Genomic DNA, 20,000 nt, shown 5'->3' with positions numbered 1-20,000 from the left:
CTCAGAGAACAGCCTCATCTGAGAGAAACTCAGAGCCACGTCACTCAGCAGCTTCCCTGAAACACAGGCGAGGGCATAAATGGTGGATCAATCTGACCTACGTATTTCATATGATAAATGCAGCTGCACTAAACCAAAATGTATACGTATATTTTTTTCATGCATCTTTATTTGGCTGGGAATCAGCAGTGACAGCGAGTGTGTTACCTAGCGTCTGCTGATCGCTTATGTTCACGCTCATCTCCAGGCTGTCGGTCAGCACGCTGATGATGTCATCGCCGGAGCTGCGGCCGCTCTGCAGCATGTGTTTCCCAGCATCCTTCAGTGCCAGCGCAGCTGCAGATGTGTTTCCAGCTAGTTTATAACTCTCAGCCGCTCGCTGGAAGCTAGCTACAGCCTCGTCCCACTCCTGAATCACACAAACACAACACACGGCTCAAATACACCTGCAGCTCACGCATTAGGACTAAATAACACAGAAATACAAGAGCAGACCAGAGTTCAGACCAGTGGCCAGTCCAGAAACAATGATGGCATGCAGTTCAGTTATCAAAGATTTCAAAATTGTAATCTCAAATTATGAATCAAAGTTTGAATGGAATTTGTATGTTAAGTGTTTGGGGTGAATAAAATGCACCGGTTTAATTATAAACTATAAAAAGCAGACCTCTCTCAGCAGGTGGCAGTGTGCGAGTCTGACGCAGGTGTGTCCCTCGGCCCCGGCGTCTCCCTGTGATCTGTACAGCTGTGCGGCCTGCAGATAGTGTCTCGCCGCCTGCGTCCGGTCCCCCAGAGCCTCGTGGGCCGTGGCCAGGTTAAACTGCAGGTCTGCGATGCGCTCGCCTCTCTCGCCCGGCTGTGAGCGTGACAGGACATCCAGCCCTTTCTGAGGCTCGCCCGCCTCCACGTACGCCGCGCCAAGATTAAACGCACACCTGCGCTGCAGGCTCTTCTCTCTGAGCTAAAGACGACAGCAAATCATGAGGCTTTACTCTGTGCTTCTGTCTGATGCAGCAAAACAGATGTTTTCAGTAGCTGATGTCAGTGTAGAAATCTGAATCAAATATAGTAAAGTGGTAACGAATGAAATCAGTAGTATTTGACTGGCCACCAGAAGAGCGGAAGCTGAATGACCCAAACCAGGTTTTTAATCTTTTAGATGTCTAAGATCCTCAAATCTAACCATATTTGTGCGAGAAACCCCGTGCTAACATACGATTATTTGAGTACATTTTACAAGGACACAGAGTTTCAGTTTTCCTACTTAAAAAACTTTGAGTTAAATTATAACTTTCTTGCCATGACTTCCCTTAACTAGATATTTCTGTTTCCACACCAATTTTATTTTAATTTTTTTCTCCAGTGTGTGATAATTTAACTTAGGCTATATTATTTATTTTGATAATTATTTAATTATATTTCTTAACCTTATATATTATTGTTTAAGTTTTATTTTATTTTTTTTACACTGTTTGAAAACCATTGACCTATACATTAAGATTATGTGGTGTATAATTTATGTTATGAAAAATAATGTGATTATTGGGAGCAATAAAGACGCTGTTTTACTGTTCACTGCACTTACAGTTATTTACCTATAGCATTCACAAGTCTTGAAAATTCAAATATTAGAAAAAGTTATTATATTTTCATAAAAGATTTCCTTTAGAAATGTTGAAGAAAGCATTGTCAAGTCAGTTGATTTCTCACAGTGTTTCTGGTACCTTGGAGGCAGCTTTAAGCGCGCTCCTGAAGCTCTGCAGTGCTGTGTTGTTGTGTCCGCTCTGGAGAGCTGCATGTCCAGCTGCGGTCAGTCTCTGGATCTCCAGCTGAGCATCTGTCTCCTCCACATCAGCTCTGTCCGTCCCGCTCCGCTCCGCTTTCTTCTTCTTCTTCTGCTTCTCTTCAGCATCTCTGACTGGAGACCCATCAGAGGCCATGAACTCAGAGCAGATCACAGCTGAGAGACATGATGCTCAGCCTGAACACACACACACACATGCATTGTTTTTTATGGTTTATGGGGACTCTCCATAGGCGGGTGGGCAAGCTGTCAATCAGACCCACCGTAGCCCCGCCCCTCGCTATACGTTGACATATTTGACACGAATTCTTATGAAACTTAAATTAAATGCATCCTAATATGTATGACCCAGAACTGACTTAAAAATTTTAAAGTTAAGAAAATGAATGGTGAATCTGAAACACAGTTCGTCGTCATCAGCTGAACATGAGTTTGAAGGTGTGTGTTGATGGCAGAGAGGATTCACACTTCACTAATAAATCATTCATAAGTCTTCTAGAGTGTCACTTAAACACACAGTTACCAAAGAAAACCAATGACTCGTTACACACAATATAACGAATATGCGCTATAATAATACAGTAAACCATATCTTGTACTTAATGAGGCTATAACAGACGTGTAACACACTGACGCATAATAAACGGAGTTTACAGTCACTTACACAAATAAACAGTTTCCTCTGGGATCCCCGGATGATGCTCCGATACTCGTGCTTTAGAATCATGTCGTGAATTGTGAGCTGATCGATGTTTAAACAGGTGAGCAAACCCACAGGTCTCTCTCTCTCTCTCTCTCTCTCTCCGCACACCTGAGCAGGTGCCGATCACACCGTTTACATCTGTCTCCATGGAAACGCCATCTGTGACGTGTCCAAGACGGTAACCGCTACATTTTTATTATCATTTATGTACATTATATCTGTGTCCCTGCAGCACAAAAGCAGTCATTATTATTTTATACCAAAAATCATTAGAATATAAAGTAAAGATCACCTTCATGAAGATATTTTGTAAATGCCCTACCATAAATATATTAAAACTTAATTTTTGATTAGTAATATGCATTGGTAAGAACTTCATTTGAACAACTTTAAAGATGATTTTCTCAATATTTAGATTATTTTGCTCCCTCAGATTCCAGATTTTCAAATAGTTGTATCTCAGACAAATATTGTCCTCCTAACAAACCAGACATCAATGGAGAGAGGATTTATTCAGCTTTCGGATGATGTATAAATATCAAAATGCACCTTTGACTATTTTTTTGTTCCAGGGTTACATACACAGAATTTCCCTAAAGTGATAAATTAAGGTGGAAAACAAAAGGTTTGTAATAACAATTTTTTATTGAAAAAATATATTTTAGGTTCCAAAAGAATCTCCGAAACATTTGAGAAAACGCGATCAACTCTTTTAAACTACAGTACCCACAAAGCGCCGCGGCTCTTCCTGTCGTAATCAGGTGGGTGGAGACGCGCAGCAGCCAATGAGACGCTGGCGGGATTTTCAAACCGTAAACAACTGACAGACGAGAGCGTTCGTGTTTTCAGGCGTCATTTATCATTAAATTATTAATCACGGCCGAAAGAGAGTTTAATTCTAGTTATCGATATAGATGAATTAGATAGTTATTGAACACTACAGAGCGAGAGCGTCACTAATTCGCGGCTTCAGACAGAATCGCGTCGCTTGTCAGAGATCAGCGCGTGCGTTTGTGTTTATCTACCGTTACCGGAATATTGATCAGAAATCGACAACACCGAGATGGGCGACGGGGTTCAGACTCGGTCTGGCTGTAAGTAACTTATTGAAGAAGAAAAAAACAATTTTACCTTGCGTGTGTGTGTGTAAGTGAGGTTAGCCTGACAAAATCTCCAAAAACTATTTTGTAAACTGGAATAAAAAAAGTAAACAAAGTTCTTTTTTATTAACTTGTAAAAATGCAGAAAGTTTTCTGTGAGGGGTAGGGTAAGCTTATTAAAACTAACAAAAAGAATATAAAAACAATGTTATGTCCCCAGTGTGTGTGTGTGTGTGAGAGAGAGAGAGATTGCCATGTTAAATGTGTTTGAGATTTAGAGTTAAACATGACTGAGGTTTGTGTTAGTGTTGAATGTGTCTGAGGTTTTGTATTGAGGTCGAATGTGGTTTTTGTTCACCGCTGATGTTGTTTCAGATGAGCGTCTGACCGCAGAGGAGATGGATGAACAGAGGATTCAGAATGTGGCTTATCAATACCTGTGCCGTCTGGAGGAGGCCAAGAGGTGCAACACACACACTTACTCTCTCACACACACACACACACACACACACACACACACTCTCTCTCACATAAATGCATGTGTCTGTGTTTTTGATATTTTAATAGAGCACTGATTTTGATAATCAGTGCTCTATTAAATAATATAAAAGGGCCTCAGGTATCCAAAAAGTTAACCGTATCCTGCTACAAGTTAATCAGATAAAGAAACTTAAACTAATTAGAAGTATTTTAATGTAATGCGCAGTATTCCACATCGGGTTAAGTGCTGTAGCTGAAACATATCCAGGTGAAAGACTGTAAAAACCAAAAGTTATAAACTGTTTATTGATATGTTTATTCAGATACAATTTCTCACATTATCAGTCTGTTCACTGTAGCTTAAAAAATGTTAACTTTGATAGAAAATATGTGACATGGCCAGGTCAAGGTATGTTTTTTTTATTTTCTTTTTAAATAAATTTGACTGGTAGTCCACTCTATGAAGAATATATGGGTATAATAGGTCACAGTTTGCTTTATTCTGTTATTCTCATTTATATAAGTTAACTATAGTGTGCTGCATCCATTAGTAAAAAATAAATAAATAAAACAATTATTCATAATTGTTGGGTTGACTATGTTGGGTGAAGAAAAGGAAACAATATAAGAGCAGAAAACCAAATCAGTCAATCAATAATAACCCCATTGTCTGCTAGGTTGATCATAATTTGAAGTGTTAGTTATGGCGGTGTTAAACTGAAGCTGTGGGTGTGTCTGCGGTCCCCAGGTGGATGGAGGCGTGTCTGGGGGAGGAGTTACCTGCCCCCACTGAGCTGGAGGAGGCGCTGAGGAACGGAGTCTATCTGGCTAAACTCGGCCACTGCTTCGCTCCTCGTGTGGTTCCTCTGAAGAAGATTTACGACCTGGACCAGCTGCGATACAAGGTCAGAGATTCATGACTGCGCTGATGGCATCAGTGGGTTATGTATCGCTGCAAAAAAAAAGATTTTTATTTTATTTTTATTCCATTTTCAAATTCTTATCCCAAACCAAATCAAAATTACAGATTTTTTTTTCTGTCACTTTAATAAATCGCCATGGCAACACCGTTCAAGATGTCCAAAATCCGTTCGCAATTTAGCATCTTCAGTATATCTGCATCATGTAGACAAAGATTGGGGTGAATTGCTTGTTTCTCCTGGAAGGAGTATGCAAAAATGTCAGATTTTACCAAAAAACATACATTCAAATCAAAATAGCCGGCTTCCTGTTGGTCGTAGCTAATGAATGTAAATTAAAAGGTTGATGTCTGTAGCTAAAACAAACCCCCAGCTTCTGTCAAAAGGTGGCGCTATAGTTCGCCTCCACCACGCTCTTCTATGAGCTTTTGCCAGTGTTTGTCTATCATTAATACTGATATATGTGTTGAGTTTCATGAAACTCTAAACGTGTTTTCTGACTCAAAACCACTGGAAAAAAATCTTGTTTTCTTTTCTAAAAAAAAAAGAATGCATTAAAAGGAGTTTGTGCTTCAAATAAGAGCAAATATTTGTGACTGGGGTCAAAATCAACTTAATTGAAAGGGAAAACAAGGTTACTTTTCTGACCCCACCTGCAGAAATGCATTTTTGATCCATAAACTCACATTCTCATACTTATTTTGGACAACAAGACTTTTATCATGTTGTTTTGCTTTTTAAGGAAATGTATTTGTTTTAAGAACATTTAGGTATTCGTACAAGACAACAAGCAAAAACACCAAATAAGAAGAAAGTTATCTGCAGTGTTTAAAGGAATAGTTCAATTAAAAAATGATACAATTGTCACATGATACAATTTTGTTCCGAACCAGTATGAACACAAAATATATTTTAAAGAACCAAATAATGTTGGTTCCCGTTGACTTCCATTTACAGTTTTTTGTTTGTGCACTGTTTATCCTCAGTTTATTGTCTTGTTTTCCAGTACAAATATCTAAGCATTTTTAAATCAAGATACATTTATTGGAGCACAAAATGTCATGAGATATTAAATGCACAGTTCACCCAGAAATCTAAATTGTCATTAATAACTCACCCTCACGTCGTTCCAAACCCGTGAGACCTCCGTTCATCTTCAGAACACAGTTTAAGATATTTTAGATTTAGTCCGAGAGCTCTCAGTCCCTCCATTGAAGCTGTGTGTACGGTCTACTGTCCATGTCCAGAAAGGTAAGAAAAACATCATCAAAGTAGTCCATGTGACATCAGAGGGTCCGTCAGAATTTAACTTCCACTTGTGGAAGAATTCCTCATATACCACAGCAGATAAAGTCAGGTTTTGAAGCACACAAGGGGGAGTATGATGGTAATATTTTGGATACACTGTTCCTTTAAGAGGCAGAAATGACTGACTGTGCAGATGTGTGTGGTTGATGTTGAACACTATCTGATGTCTCCCGCTCAGGCGTCCGGGCTTCAGTTCCGTCACACAGACAACATCAACCACTGGAGGAGTGCCATGACGGAGGTCGGCCTGCCGGCGGTAAATCACCCTGCGTCTGATCCCATCATGCCCTGCAGCAACATTACTCTAAAGAACATTACTGAAGCTGATTCCTGATGTGTCTTCTGCAGATCTTCCATCCAGAGACGACGGACGTGTACGATAAGAAGAACATGCCCAGAGCCGTTTACTGCATCCACGCGCTGAGGTCTGAATCTGGAATCAGAGATGATTGTAGTCAGATCCTGAGGCAGTGTTATAACTGATTCCCTGCTTTCTGATCTCTCGTGTTAGTTTGTTCCTGTTTCGTTTGGGACTCGCCCCTCAGATCCACGACCTCTGCGGGAAGGTCAAGTTCACAGGTACAACAGCAGTGTCACATTAATGTGTTTTCTGAAGCGCTGGTCAGCATCCAGACGCACAGCGGTGGGTTTAATAAAGCGTTTGACATGTTGTGCAGAGGAGGAGATCAATAACATGAAGCTGGAGCTGGATAAATACGGCATTCAGATGCCAGCGTTCAGTAAGATCGGAGGAATCCTGGCCGGAGAGCTCTCTGTGGACGAGGCTGCAGGTAAAACAGTTTTCATTTATATAAAACACTCTTGATTCCTAAACACAGGTCAGTGTTGATCAGATGATGATGTTTGTGTTGTGTGTGTGTGTGTGCAGTGCATGCGGCTGTGATCGCCATCAACGAGGCGGTGGATCGAGGCTGTGTGGAGGTCACAGGTCAAGCCCTGAGGAACCCAAACGCCCTGCTGACCGGTCTGCAGGACACACTCGTGCCCGTCTATCAGGAGATGCTGCGGCAGGCACGTCTGCAGAAAGCAGCGCGAGCGCAGACACACGTGAGAGCCTCACACCAGCACACACTCACCAGAGAGAGACAGAGCGGATGGGAATGATTCTGTGTGTTTCAGGGAAACGGATCCGCAGAGAAAGACATCTACGAGGAATATCTGACGCAGAGAGAGATACAAGACTCCATCAACAGAGTCAACAGTGAGTCTGTGATACAACACCTGTCCGGCTCACATTACACAGTGACTGAGTGTGTGTGTGTGTGTGTGTGTGTGTGCAGTGCGTGCGGCGGTGGAGCGGGTGGACGAGGCTCTGGACTGCGCTGATTCTCTGGCTCTCCTCAGTGCTCTGCAGAACTCCAGTCTGTCGCTCACAGGACTGGTCAGAGATCACGCCGGCTGGTACCTGGAGCAGCTGACCGCTGACCGGGAGCAGAAAGCCCTGGTGAGACCCTCTCTCTCACACACACACGCACACACACACACACACACACACACACACACACACACACACACACACACGTCCAGCGCTGACTGAGCTGTGTGTTTGTCAGGATCTGGGCTGTGTGGATCCTCTGGAGAGAGAAGAGCTGCAGGAGGGCGTCAGTGTGGCCAACGAGGAGGCGCAGAGAGACCGAACCTGTCAGTGATGCTTCAGAAACACTCCTGTATCAATGCAGGCCGGTTATTTAGTGTGTGTGTGTGTGTGTGTGCAGTGCAGCAGGCGGTGTGTAAAATAAACGAGGCCGTGCGGCGTGGAGAAGCTCGTCAGACGGTTCGAGCTCTGATGAATCCAGACGCTCATCTGCCAGACGTTTATCCGTTTGCTGCGGAGCTTTATCAGAGAGAGCTGGCTCCACTGCAGCGCCAGTGTCCACAGGTAACACACACACACACACACACACTCCTGTGCTTGATCCCAGAACACGAGAGAAACAGATTCGGTCTGTTAGCAGGAAGAGCAGTGGCATGTTGGGGCTGTGAGTTTCCTTAGGTTTGTAGTTTTGGGTTCATTAGTAAGAGACTTACGTGTTTGGTTCTAACATCAGTCACAGAGTCAGACCTCAAACATGAGAGTGTTGTGAAAGAGGACTAATAAAACCAGTTACTGACTCGTGTACCTGTCAGTGGACAGCAGATGATTATACACTGTGTGTGTATTGTGTGTGTGTGTGTGTGTGTGTGTGTGTGTCTCTCTCTCTCTCTCTCTCTCTCTCTGTGTGTGTGTGTGTGTGTGTGTGTGTGCAGGCTGAGCTGCAGCAGGAGGAGCTGTTTGTTGCGGTGGAGATGTTGTCTGCGGTGGCTCTGGTCAATCAGGCCGTGGAGGTTCAAGACTTCGGGGCGTTCAGTGCTACTCTGGTCAGTCCTGCAGCTGGACTCGCTGACATCGATGACAGTCTGATGCAGAGGTCTGACCCTTCTCTCATCAACACCTGTCACACTCAATCTCCTGCATGTCTTCTGTCCGCTTCTAGTGTCAGATCTCTCCTGATTGTGATCAAGTAAAGGTCAGAATACGGTCAGTAATATCTCCAGATGAACTCTTCCTGGACTGAAGCAGCTCAGCTTTACTTGATTCTCCATCAATCATGTTTTAGAGTCTCAAATCTGATCCTCAGGATCTTTTGAGAAGCGTTTGTTTCCAGAAGCTTTACCTTCACTGTTCCTCGGCGGAGGAATGATCTTCACAAGCCTCCAGAACATCTCACATCTTCTGAGGAGCCTTGATTTCTTCAGCTCTCAGTCTCTGTGTTACATCTCATCTCATTACTGGAGATATAGAGCACAGACTCATGTTTACATCAGTTTACATCAGTATCTGCTGCTAATTCACATGTTTGAGTCTCTGAATACAATTGAGCTCTCTCTCTCTCCCTGTGTGTGTGTGTTTGTCTCTCTCTCTCTCTGTGTGTGTGTGTGTGTGTGTGTGTGTGTGTGTGTGTGTGTGTGTGTGTGTGTGTGTGTAGGTACTTCGAGGAGCTGTGTGAGCTGAAGAGAAGGGCAGGTAAAGCTCTTCTCAGCTGGAACGATCTGCAGATGGGACTGAACTCCGTCAACACAGACGCTCACCAAGAACATGAACGTGAGTTCAACACACATGTGATTTAAGGTGGTTATAGCAGCAGTGTTAGTGAGGCTCTGGTCGTTGATCTCCACAGAGATCGTCACCATCGGTCTGATCAACCAGACTCTGAGCCGCAGCGATCCTCAGAAGACGCTCTCGGCGCTGATGCTGCCCTCCAGCGGCCTGCAGGACGTCCTGCCGCTCAACGCCAGACGCTACCACCACCTGCTGACCCGAGCCAAACAACACAAGGCTGAGGTGACCCTTCCTTCATCACCACATCAGGACTGACCCGAGCCTTCTGCTGCTCTGACATCATACAGCTGCACTTTCTCTTTAGTGACAGCGCTGTTTGGTGTTTACACGAATAACTCCCATCAGAGAGTAATCAAGCAGTACTTCCTGTGTGTTACTTCTGAATACATATGCTGTCTAAACAAGTAACATTCTGATCTGACCTGGTCTAAAGCATAACACAAATCACTTCAATATAACAAGCATAAAATGAAAAAAAACTATATAGACTATACAGTCCATAGTGCATCTTTAAAGGTGTTAAACGTGATTGTAGCTGACTTATAGGTTTGCGTCTGTCTCTATGTTGGGATGCTCTTGTTTCCTGTCTGAACATGTGACTGAGGAGGTTTCTCTGTAGATGAGCCGTGATCCGGGAGCTGAGCTCTGGTTGGCTGACATTCAGGAAGCTGTGAGACTGGCCAATCAGGACACTCAGAAAATGCTGAAGAGTGAGTGACTGCACACATCACACACACAACACACATCACACATCACACACGACACACATCACACACATGACACACATCACACACACGGTATAACTGCAAGTGTTACTGGTGGATAGATAGAAAAAAACTACACTACAGGCAGAACCATTGCTTTTTATCCACTGGTCAGTTTTGAGATTTTGATATATTTTGCTTCCATAACATGTCTTTGGATTTAACCAATTCAGATTTATTTGCTGGAAGTGTATGCAAATTAGAAACTGTTTTGGTGTCTCGCCTTAAAGTGTAATTGTTATATACCCTACAGCTTAAGATTGTGAGAGTTTATCATCCCTTTCAGTCCTCACGAGCAAACAAACACTAACTCTCTCTGTTCCTGTGTGTGTGTGTGTGTCTGTGCATGTGTGTGTGTGTGTGTGTGTGTGTGTGTGTGTCCTGCACAGTGTGTCTGGGTCTGGCGGCGGTCAATCAGGCTGTAAAAGAGGGCCGAGCGTCTCAGACGTTGCGTGTCCTGCGTCTGCCAGAGGTGGCGCTGCGGAGCGTGGTGTCTGCATGTGCTGATGGGTACCAGACGGAGCTGACCGCTCTGCTCCGCGCCAAAACACTGGAGGGTCAGTCCAATACACACAACTTAGAGCACGAACTCATTTATTACATCAAGTACACAATTACCTTTTTTTTTTTGGTAGATTTAATATGGTCCCAGAAAACCTGTTGATCTTGAGTCTAGGGTTTTAAGTTTAACGCTGTTTTACACATGCACAGTCTTTCAGCTTCCACATGCAGTCACTTGTTGCATACAGAGAACTTCTAGACTTCCACACAAACAGCACAGGAATATAATCCTGGGCTAATGCTGCCTGTATCTGTGTGGTTCATACTGAAACTCATCTGTAGGATCCCGGTGATGTTTAGGTGTGTGTTTGTGTGTTGAGCAGGTGATAACAGAAGCCCGTGGATGAGGACCAAGCTTCCAGACAGCAGCTCTTATTTCTTTCATCTGCAGAAGCTGGAGGGCACCTGGGAAAGACCTCAAGGCTTCGTCCAGAACAGCATCTTCCTGACACACGAGGAGATACAGGTGCGACACACACACACACAGATGAATCCTTCTGAGCAGCTGGCCCCCGAGGTGACTCTCTCTGTGTGTGTGTGTGTGTGTGTGTGTGTGTCTGCAGGCCGTGTGCAGTAGTGTGACTGCGGCTCACAGCAGAGGTGTGCAGTGGAGGAACAGTGAGCCGCTAGTTCTGCAGCTGCAGGCGCGCATGAGAGGATTCCTGCTGCGACAGACGCTCTCCGAGAGACTGCACTTCCTGAACACACAGCTGCCCGCCGTCATCACCATCCAGGTGACACACACACCACAGCTTTAGTTCTAGTTCTTTATTTCACAATACACATCAGTTCAAATGTTGATGTTTTTTATGATATATACTTGCTTATACATTTTGTTAATTATGAACAATTATGAAAAAGTTACTGCAGCTTTAATATATATATATTTATAGATGTGTTAATCTTACAGTACCTCCCGATTCATTTCATAATAATTTTTTTAATCACATTTTCTTTTGTACACACTAGACATCAAACAGTATTTTGATACATCTGTAACACTTCCCAGTGTTCCAATAAAATAACAAAAGATCAATAACTAATGTGTTTGTTTTTCCTTCTCTATTGCTGCTGCGGTTTTGTTTTGAAAACATCATACCATCATCGTCATCATCATTATTATTATTGTTATTATTATTATTGTTGTTGTTGTTGTTATCAGTCTCACTGGAGGAGGTTGATTCAGCAGAGAGCGTATCGCCGAAGACTACAGCATCTCTACCAGAACTGGAGAGCCATCGTCAAGGTAAAGCATGTGTGTGTGTGTGTGTGTGTGTGTGTGTGTGTGTGTGTGTGTGCGCGCACTGACCTGTGATTCTCTCGCTCAGATCCAGGCCACGGTGAAGATGTGGCTCGCCCGCAGGAGATACCTCGCCCGGCTCGCTTACTTCAGGAGACACGTGAGGATCACGTCTGCATGGTCACGCGTGTGTCTGCGTGTGGCTCACGTGTTCACGTGTTTGTGTTTGATCTATCTGTCAGGTCGGAGCTATAATCCGGATCCAGGCGTTCTTCAGAGCCAGCCGGACCCGAGAGGAGTATCACCTGCTGGGTCAGTCTGAGGATCATGACACTAGTTAATGTTGTGCTTGGGAAACATGATGAGCAATGTGTTCATGACACACGTGATCAAGTATATTCAGCACATGTAGAGCAGGTGTGTGTGTGTGTGTGGGAATGAACCGCTCTTGAATGTGTGTGTGTGTGTGATTCAGTTCACTCCAGCGCTCCGCCGCTGTCCGTGGTGCGTACGTTCGCTCACCTGCTGGAGTTTGGTGACAGTGACATCCGTCAGGAGGCGGAGCTGCAGCGTCTCAGAGAGGAAGTGGTGAGGTCCATCAGAGCCAACAGACAGCTGGAGGCAGACCTGGACCTGATGGACCTGAAGATCGGCCTGCTGGTCAGGAACAGAGTCACGCTGCAGGTCAGGACTCAGGAGAGACAGCGGTGTGTCTGCTCTCTGACCGTCTGCGTTTCTGACCCTGTGTGTGTGTGTGTAGGAGGTGGTGTCTCACTGTAAGAAGCTCACTAAGAAGAATAAGGAGCAGTTGAGTGACATGATGGCTCTGGACAAACACAAAGGACTGAAAGCTCTTAGTAAAGAGAAGAGAGACAAACTGGAGGCCTATCAGCACCTCTTCTACCTGCTGCAGGTACAAACTCACACACACACACAATCACACTCACAGATGCACACGCACACTCATGCACACACACACACGTACACAGACACACACTTTCACACACATAATAAATAATAAAAAAAAAAATATTGTACACTCCGTGCTCCATAATGCCAAAACAGAAAACTGATTTCTGATAACTTTGCTGATGTGATAGAAAGTGTTTATGGCGTATAGATTTGATGTAAAAATAATAACTGTTGCTTAAATTACTTTAGCTGCAACATGACAAAATGTGAAATAAGTGCTCGAGTGGAATAATTGTACAATAAAAACTATAAAAAAATGGAAAATAAATAAAAAAAATCATACAAATATTAAATTCGTCATTTTTAAATAAATCGTGAATATAAAACTTGCCAGAAATAAGTTAAATCAAAAATATAGGATTGCATTATATGTGTATATATATGTATATGTATTTTTTGGACTATAAGTCGCATTTATTTAGAAACAAGATCCAAGCGTTCACATTACCGTCTCCAGCCACGAGAGGGCGCTCTATGTCTTCAGTGTAGACTACAGGAGCTGAGCAGCACAGAGCGCCCTCTGGAGGCTGGAGACGGTCATGTGAACTCTTGGTTCATGTCAAATTAATTTTGATAAATAAGTCGCACCTGACTATAAGTCGCAGGACCAGCCAAACTATGAAAAAAAGTGTGACTTATAGTCCGGAAAATACGGTAATAAAAGTTGCAGAATTAAATTAAATCATAAAAATATAATAACATAGTTTTAAATAAAACATTCAAATTAAAACACTTGCTTAAAAAATAACAAACAAAAAAAAAGACCAGAGAGCCGTGATTATTTCTGGTTAGATCTTGCTTTTAAAAGGTTTTGTGATCTTAATTTTGTGTGTGTGTGTCTGTCTCTGTCTCTCTCTCTGTGTGTGTATATCTGTCTCTCTCTGTCTATGTGTGTGTGTGTGTGTGTGTGTCTCTGTGTGTGTGTGTGTGTGTATCTATCTCTCTCTCTCTGTGTGTGTGTGTGTGTGTGTGTGTCCAGACCCAGCCGCTGTATCTGGCTCAGCTGATCTTCCTGATGCCTCAGAATAAAAGCACCAGGTTCATGGAGACGGTGATCTTCACGCTCTTCAACTACGGCTCTGACTGTAGAGAGGCTTTCCTTCTGCTGCAGCTCTTCACCGCTGCGCTGCGCCACGAGATCCAGTAACGAAACACTCTCTGCTCACACCACACACTATCAGCTCCATACAACACACTCATATACATGAGCCAGAGTATGGTTATACACTGGTGTTTGGTGTTTGTGCAGAGTGAAGGTGGACCGGCCGCAGGAAGTGGTCACAGGAAGTCCCACCGTCATCAAGATGCTGGTGAGTTTCTACCGTCACGCTCGCGGTCAGAACGCGCTGAAGGACATCCTGGGACCCTGCATCAGAGACGTGCTTCAGGACCGAAGCCTCAACATCCGCACAGACCCCCTGGAGATCTACAAGAGCTGGATCAACCAGACGGAGAGCCAGACGGGCCAGAAGAGGTGCGCACACACACACACACACACACATCTCCATCTAAAACCGCTCTTTAAAGCATCGGATGACTGTGTGTTCAGTTGTTTGCCGTACGAGGTGAGCGTCGAGGAGGCTTTGAGTCACTCTGAGGTCCAGCAGCGGCTGAGCATCGCCATCACCAACCTGAAGAACCTGACGGAGCGCGTCTTACACGCCATCATCAGCAACACACACAAACTACCGTACGCATCACACCCGCACCTCTCCTGCTCACCAAGGGCACACTGTTCTCCGGATGATCTGATGGTGTCCGAATAGTTAATCATCTGCTCTCACACTCGTTCTGTGATGTACCTGTGTGTCTCAATCAGGTACGGTTTGCGTTACACTGCTAAAGTCCTGAGAGACGCCCTGCAGGAGAAGTTTCCTCAGGCCGGTGATGACGAGCTCTACAAGGTACGTCTATCAAACTACAAAATATATACTGACTTGTGCACATATAAAAAATTTAAAAAAAATAAAAAAAAAATATATATATATATATATATATATATATATATATATATATATATATATATATATATATATATATATATATAAAACACACCGTATTTTCCAGACTTTTAGTCACTCTTTTTTCATCGTTTGGCTGGTCCTTATAGTCAGGTGTGACTTATTTATCATAATTAATTTGACATGAACCAAGAGAAAACATTACCGTCTCCAGCCGCCAGAGGGCGCTCTGTGCTGCTCAGCTCCTGTAGTCTACACTGAAGACATAGAGCGCCCTCTCGTGGCTGGAGACGGTAATGTGAACGCTTGGTTCTTGGTTCTAAATAAATGTTTTTTTTTTTTGCTCATCATGACGTATTGTTGGATTGATGCGACTTATGGTCCGAAAAATAGGGTATATATATTTTTTTCAAATGCACAAACTAAGCTCTCCTGGTTTATTTCCTGATTTGTGTGTGTGTGTGTGATCAGATGGTGGGTAACCTGGTCTACTATCGCTACATGAACCCTGCGGTCGTGGCTCCGGACGGGTTCGATGTGGTGGAGTTCGGGGCTGGTTCTGCTCTGCTTCCGGGTCAGCGCCGAACACTGGGCTCCATCGCCCGCATCCTGCAGCACAGCGCCGCACTCAAACACTTCCACGGAGACTCAGCACACCTGAGAGCCCTGAACGAGTACATCACACACACGCACGGCCGCTTCAGGTGAGGACACACACACACACACACACACACACTCACGGCCGCTTCAGGTGAGGACACACACACACTCACACACACACACACACACTCACAGCTGCTTCAGGTGAGGACACACACTCTCTCACTCACACACACACATTCTCTCTCACACACTCACTCACTCACACTCACACACACTCACTCTCACACACTCACTCTCACACACTCACTCTCTCTCTGTTGTGTCCTGCTCCAGGAAGTTCCTGCGCTCTGTGTGTGACGTGCCTGAGCCGGAGGAACGCTTCAGCATCGACGAGTATTCAGAGACTCTGATCCTCAACAGACCTGTGATCTACATCTCCATCAGTGAACTCCTCGACACACACCGAGTCCGTGTCTCACACTCCGCAGACAAACACACTAACACTGGAAGAGCACACAGCATCGAGCTACGATAATAATCACCAACACTGCTGTTAAACAGCTTCATTAATACATGCTATACTATTATCTATTTTCTAAATGATAAACCAGTCAGAAATTGCATTAAGTTTCACAAACTTTAAATTATATGTATTGTAATCAGTCAATTAATCAAGTTTATTTCTCAAATAATAATATATTTAACATTTAAATTGCAATATTTTGCAACTTTTTAAGGTTATAACCGTTTTTGCTCCATTTCATTGTTGAGATATAGAAACAGAAACCTATTTTTATGCAAGATTTCTTAAAACACATTCAATAATTAAAACTGGTAAAAATACGAATATGAACTTATATGAAAAATACTTCGCCTAAAGTGAACATCAAAATGTTATGAATTTATTTTCAGTTGCTGTAATTTTGTGGCATCACAAGTCATTTGTTCATGAATTGAATTGAACTATATCTCTATATCTCATCACATAGAGTTTAGACTGTAGAATGAGCTTCTCAAATTGAGTAGATGTTGTTAGTTAATGCTGTGCTGCTGAGACTCACTGACATCCTAACCACACAACTGATGTGAGTGATGTGTAGTACAGAAGCTAGCAGGAAATGATGCAGTGTTTCCTGTGCACAGCTGCTTCTGGAGCATCAGGAGAGTCTGTGTCCCGATCCCTCGGATCCTCTTCAGCAGCTGCTGCAGGATCTGGGCTCCGTGCCGTCTGTGCAGGATCTCGTAGGTGCGTCACGCTCCGGTCAAACCCAGAACCCTAGCAGTGTTCTTAGCCTTCACCTTGACCCGTGTGTGTGTGTGTGTGTGTGTGTGTAGGAGAAGGACCGCACAACCCTTCAGATCCTAATGCGGAGCAGACTTTGTCAAAGATGGAGGTTTCTCTGACCCTCACCAGCAAGTTTGATGTCTTCAAGAGCTCTGATGACAAGCCTGACGCGCGAGGGATCCTGCTGAGGTGAGCTCCGAGGATGAGGATGATGATGATGATGATGATGGTGGTGAGTTTGGGTTGATTTCCTGTCTGCTTGTTCTTCAGCACTAAGCAGTTGATCATCGATGTGATCAGAACACAGCCTGGTGACACACTCAGTGACGTGCTGCGAGTCTCCGCCTCCAGAGATCAGGTACAGATGACTCCGCCCACACACACACACACACAGACCTCTACAACATATATGTTTACATGTTTGCATACTTTTGTTGTTGTTTTTTTGATTATTGGTTATTAAAGTTAATAAATAGTAATTAAATGTAAGTTTGGGCTTTGTTCATTGTAACCATTTAATGTAAAAAGGCTTGCTGTAGTTCAGAGTCTATCAGTCAATAAAATCAGTCATTTCTTACATTCTTACTGAAGTAGCTGAAGTTATCAGCACTGGAAAAATGCGATCAGACCAAAAAGTATCTAACAAAAATATATTCTCCATATGCAAATATAAAAAAAGAAGTGTAAAGTATCTTAAAAACAGACCAATGAGCATCCTGTGCTCTCTCTAGTGTTCATGAGGCACACAACAACAGAAGACTTTATTAACACAACTGAAAATTGTTAACAGCTGATCTTTATCAATGAGGGATAATTGTCAAGCCAACTATTTACCTTTACAGAAAAAGGGAATTCATGGTCGGGGGTTAATGATTTCCACAAAAATCCAAGAAGTGTCTCTGTAACAGTTTTCTCTCAGTTATCACCGCTCCTATCTCAATGCCCAGGAGTCTGTAATCAGAAAAAGAGTGTTTCACAGGATCAAAATGATGAAAAACCAGAGAAGTGTGATCTTGTCTCCTGATAGCCCTCATGTTCTACTGTTCTAGAGCACGATGCACGTTTCATTTTACCGTCTTCGAGTACAGGACAACACGTGTATATCAAGTTAATTGTAATATGTTCGCTAATGCCAGAGTTATTGTTTTAACCATTAAAAACAGTTATTTCAGATAAATTGTATTTCATTACAAGTAAAGAAATTATAAAAGATGTAAACTTGTTTTATTTCACCTACCCTACTTGTCAAGGCAACATTTCTCTTGTGTTTAGTTTAAATTGAAGCACTAAAATAACTACAACTAAAACTCTAGCACTCTCTATTCTAATTCTGTTTTAGGAGCTTCAAGCTCAAAGTGCTAAAACCCTTTTGTAATTGTTACAATGGCCATCAATCTCCAAGTAAAACTGATCGTGCAGACGAAACGGTTAGTCGTAGAGACTTGAAACTTGGAGGAATGGTAGTACTCACACCACTTACACTGTGACCAATGCTCGCCCCAGTCGGCCTGATGGGGGCGCTACAGCCATCAAAAGTATGAAATCACTCATAACTCCTAAACTTTCAGTCACAAGCTCAAGCGTTTTGTGTAATTGGAATCATCGGCTCATGCCTGACAAATCACATGCCTTAGATTCGTTCACAAAAGATTATTTAATTATTTTAAATTGACTGATGAATTATGAGCGCCTGTTAGACAAGGTTAATGGAGGCCAATCTGAACCAAAATTTTGGTGTGCCTGTTTGACTCACTGCCCCAGAGATCTGAGAGAAATTTGGAAGAAATCTGCCTCTGGGGAGCCATCTCATTTTCCAATGGTGTTTTTTTGCACATATGATAGAACTCCTCACACTGCCTCTAGAACCACTGCTGTCAATCAAAGTGGTTGTTAAATAATCAAAATGTAAAAAATATGCTTTTGCGAACTAGTCCTAGGTTTTTCCCTCAATCTGAAAAAAAAAACACTGCAGAAAAATTCTCTGGACTTTCTCGATCAATAATTATATATAGAAAAAAAATTACGTTTATGCTTTTGGAAGCTGTAACAGGGTCATTTACAGAAGTGGCCTTGTCCAAATTTACCCCAAATCTTATAAAGCCAAAAGAATAACTGAGAACTTAATGAAACCTGGTGAGCACATGCGACGTGATTTCTGAAAAAGTGTGTAAAGTGTAAACGTGATCAGAGCACAGGGGGTGCTATAACAGTCACAAACATCCAAAAACATTTCTATGGTACATTTCCTGGATTTGTCAAATATGCTTCTTTTAAATCATTGATTTAGTTGGTTCCGGGCTTGCTAAGTGAAAGTTAAGTAAGTGGCTCTGGATAAAAGCACCTGCTAAATGACTGAATGTAAAGCTGAAATAAATTGAATTACAATTTTTAGACGTATAAGGGAAAGAACTAACAATATGCTCAAACAACAAAAATTACCAAATATTAAAAAAAAAATCAATTAGAAATGAATAAATAAATAAATGTAATGTGTGCTTATGTCCAGTGCTGACATTTTTGACTTGGTGAGTTTTTATTTTTTGGCCCCATGGGGAATTTATTTGTGTTCGGTCGATGAGGGCCACAGTCCTGCAGACTTCAGCTTGAACGAGCGAATCAATGTCTTCTGCCCAGCCTTGGGTCAGAGGATAGAACATACGGTTCATTACTTCTGTGGAGAGTCTTCATAAAAACCCATCGTGTCTGTGTGTGTGTGTGTGTGTGTGTGTGTGTGTGTCCAGGAGGTGCAGCACGGCTGGATGATGCATCAGCGCGCTCGGAGAGATGCACAGACCCCGGAGAAGATGAAGAGGAACCAGTCTTTGATCGCAGATGGGAACCTGACGCTGGAGGAGAAGAAGAGGAAGATCCAGAGGAACCTGAGGAGACTGGAGACCATCGGGACGCTCAGCCCCCCCGACACACACACACAGATACTGCAGCTCATCGCCAAGGTAACCAGGGTCAGGTGTGTGACGGTGACGCCAGGTGTGTGTGTGTGCTGACCGTCTGCTCTGTGTGTGTGTGTGTAGGACATCCGTCATCAGCGTGTGTATCGTCAGAGGCGTCAGGCAGAGCTGGTCAAACTCAGAGAGACACTGAACTCCCTGCAGTGTAAGAGCTGCTTCCAGTCAGAGCAGGTGGATTACTACAGCCAGTACATACACACCTGCCTGCA

At 43.2% G+C, this 20,000-nt stretch overlaps 2 protein-coding genes across 3 annotated transcripts in view; one reads left to right on the top strand and one right to left on the bottom strand.

Moving 5' to 3' along the window:
* ttc24 (tetratricopeptide repeat domain 24) overlaps nt 1–2,602 on the bottom strand; it is an 8,068-nt gene extending 5,466 nt beyond the window's left edge. For both annotated transcript variants that reach the window (XM_026283419.1, XM_026283420.1), the window contains exons 1-5: nt 2,469–2,602; nt 1,725–1,981; nt 668–961; nt 208–409; nt 1–56 (exon numbers count right to left, since the gene is read on the bottom strand). The exon at nt 1–56 is cut by the window's left edge and continues 151 nt beyond it. In XM_026283419.1, coding sequence (XP_026139204.1) covers nt 1–56; nt 208–409; nt 668–961; nt 1,725–1,940 — 768 coding nt within the window. In that variant the 5' untranslated portion in view covers nt 1,941–1,981; nt 2,469–2,602. The remainder of the gene's footprint in view (nt 57–207; nt 410–667; nt 962–1,724; nt 1,982–2,468) is intronic.
* Nucleotides 2,603–3,296: 694 nt separating this feature from the next.
* The window catches only part of iqgap3 (IQ motif containing GTPase activating protein 3), a 19,851-nt gene continuing 3,147 nt past the window's right edge, over nt 3,297–20,000 (top strand). The window contains exons 1-35 of the mRNA XM_026283394.1: nt 3,297–3,601; nt 3,983–4,070; nt 4,836–4,992; nt 6,494–6,571; nt 6,664–6,740; nt 6,827–6,894; nt 6,993–7,106; nt 7,205–7,383; nt 7,456–7,537; nt 7,617–7,780; nt 7,890–7,977; nt 8,052–8,215; nt 8,584–8,744; nt 9,303–9,418; nt 9,495–9,658; nt 10,056–10,146; nt 10,590–10,757; nt 11,085–11,227; nt 11,325–11,495; nt 11,924–12,007; nt 12,090–12,161; nt 12,244–12,313; nt 12,477–12,685; nt 12,762–12,914; nt 13,953–14,116; nt 14,223–14,447; nt 14,523–14,663; nt 14,793–14,877; nt 15,406–15,638; nt 15,871–16,003; nt 16,681–16,783; nt 16,873–17,011; nt 17,093–17,180; nt 19,564–19,776; nt 19,855–20,000. The exon at nt 19,855–20,000 is cut by the window's right edge and continues 15 nt beyond it. Of these exons, the coding sequence (XP_026139179.1) occupies nt 3,571–3,601; nt 3,983–4,070; nt 4,836–4,992; nt 6,494–6,571; nt 6,664–6,740; nt 6,827–6,894; nt 6,993–7,106; nt 7,205–7,383; nt 7,456–7,537; nt 7,617–7,780; nt 7,890–7,977; nt 8,052–8,215; nt 8,584–8,744; nt 9,303–9,418; nt 9,495–9,658; nt 10,056–10,146; nt 10,590–10,757; nt 11,085–11,227; nt 11,325–11,495; nt 11,924–12,007; nt 12,090–12,161; nt 12,244–12,313; nt 12,477–12,685; nt 12,762–12,914; nt 13,953–14,116; nt 14,223–14,447; nt 14,523–14,663; nt 14,793–14,877; nt 15,406–15,638; nt 15,871–16,003; nt 16,681–16,783; nt 16,873–17,011; nt 17,093–17,180; nt 19,564–19,776; nt 19,855–20,000 (4,562 nt within the window). The 5' untranslated portion in view covers nt 3,297–3,570. The remainder of the gene's footprint in view (nt 3,602–3,982; nt 4,071–4,835; nt 4,993–6,493; nt 6,572–6,663; nt 6,741–6,826; nt 6,895–6,992; nt 7,107–7,204; nt 7,384–7,455; nt 7,538–7,616; nt 7,781–7,889; nt 7,978–8,051; nt 8,216–8,583; nt 8,745–9,302; nt 9,419–9,494; nt 9,659–10,055; nt 10,147–10,589; nt 10,758–11,084; nt 11,228–11,324; nt 11,496–11,923; nt 12,008–12,089; nt 12,162–12,243; nt 12,314–12,476; nt 12,686–12,761; nt 12,915–13,952; nt 14,117–14,222; nt 14,448–14,522; nt 14,664–14,792; nt 14,878–15,405; nt 15,639–15,870; nt 16,004–16,680; nt 16,784–16,872; nt 17,012–17,092; nt 17,181–19,563; nt 19,777–19,854) is intronic.

Source organism: Carassius auratus, chromosome 16, assembly GCF_003368295.1.
Source record: "Carassius auratus strain Wakin chromosome 16, ASM336829v1, whole genome shotgun sequence".
Lineage (NCBI taxonomy): Eukaryota > Metazoa > Chordata > Actinopteri > Cypriniformes > Cyprinidae > Carassius > Carassius auratus.
This window is presented reverse-complemented; position numbering and strand designations above follow the sequence as displayed.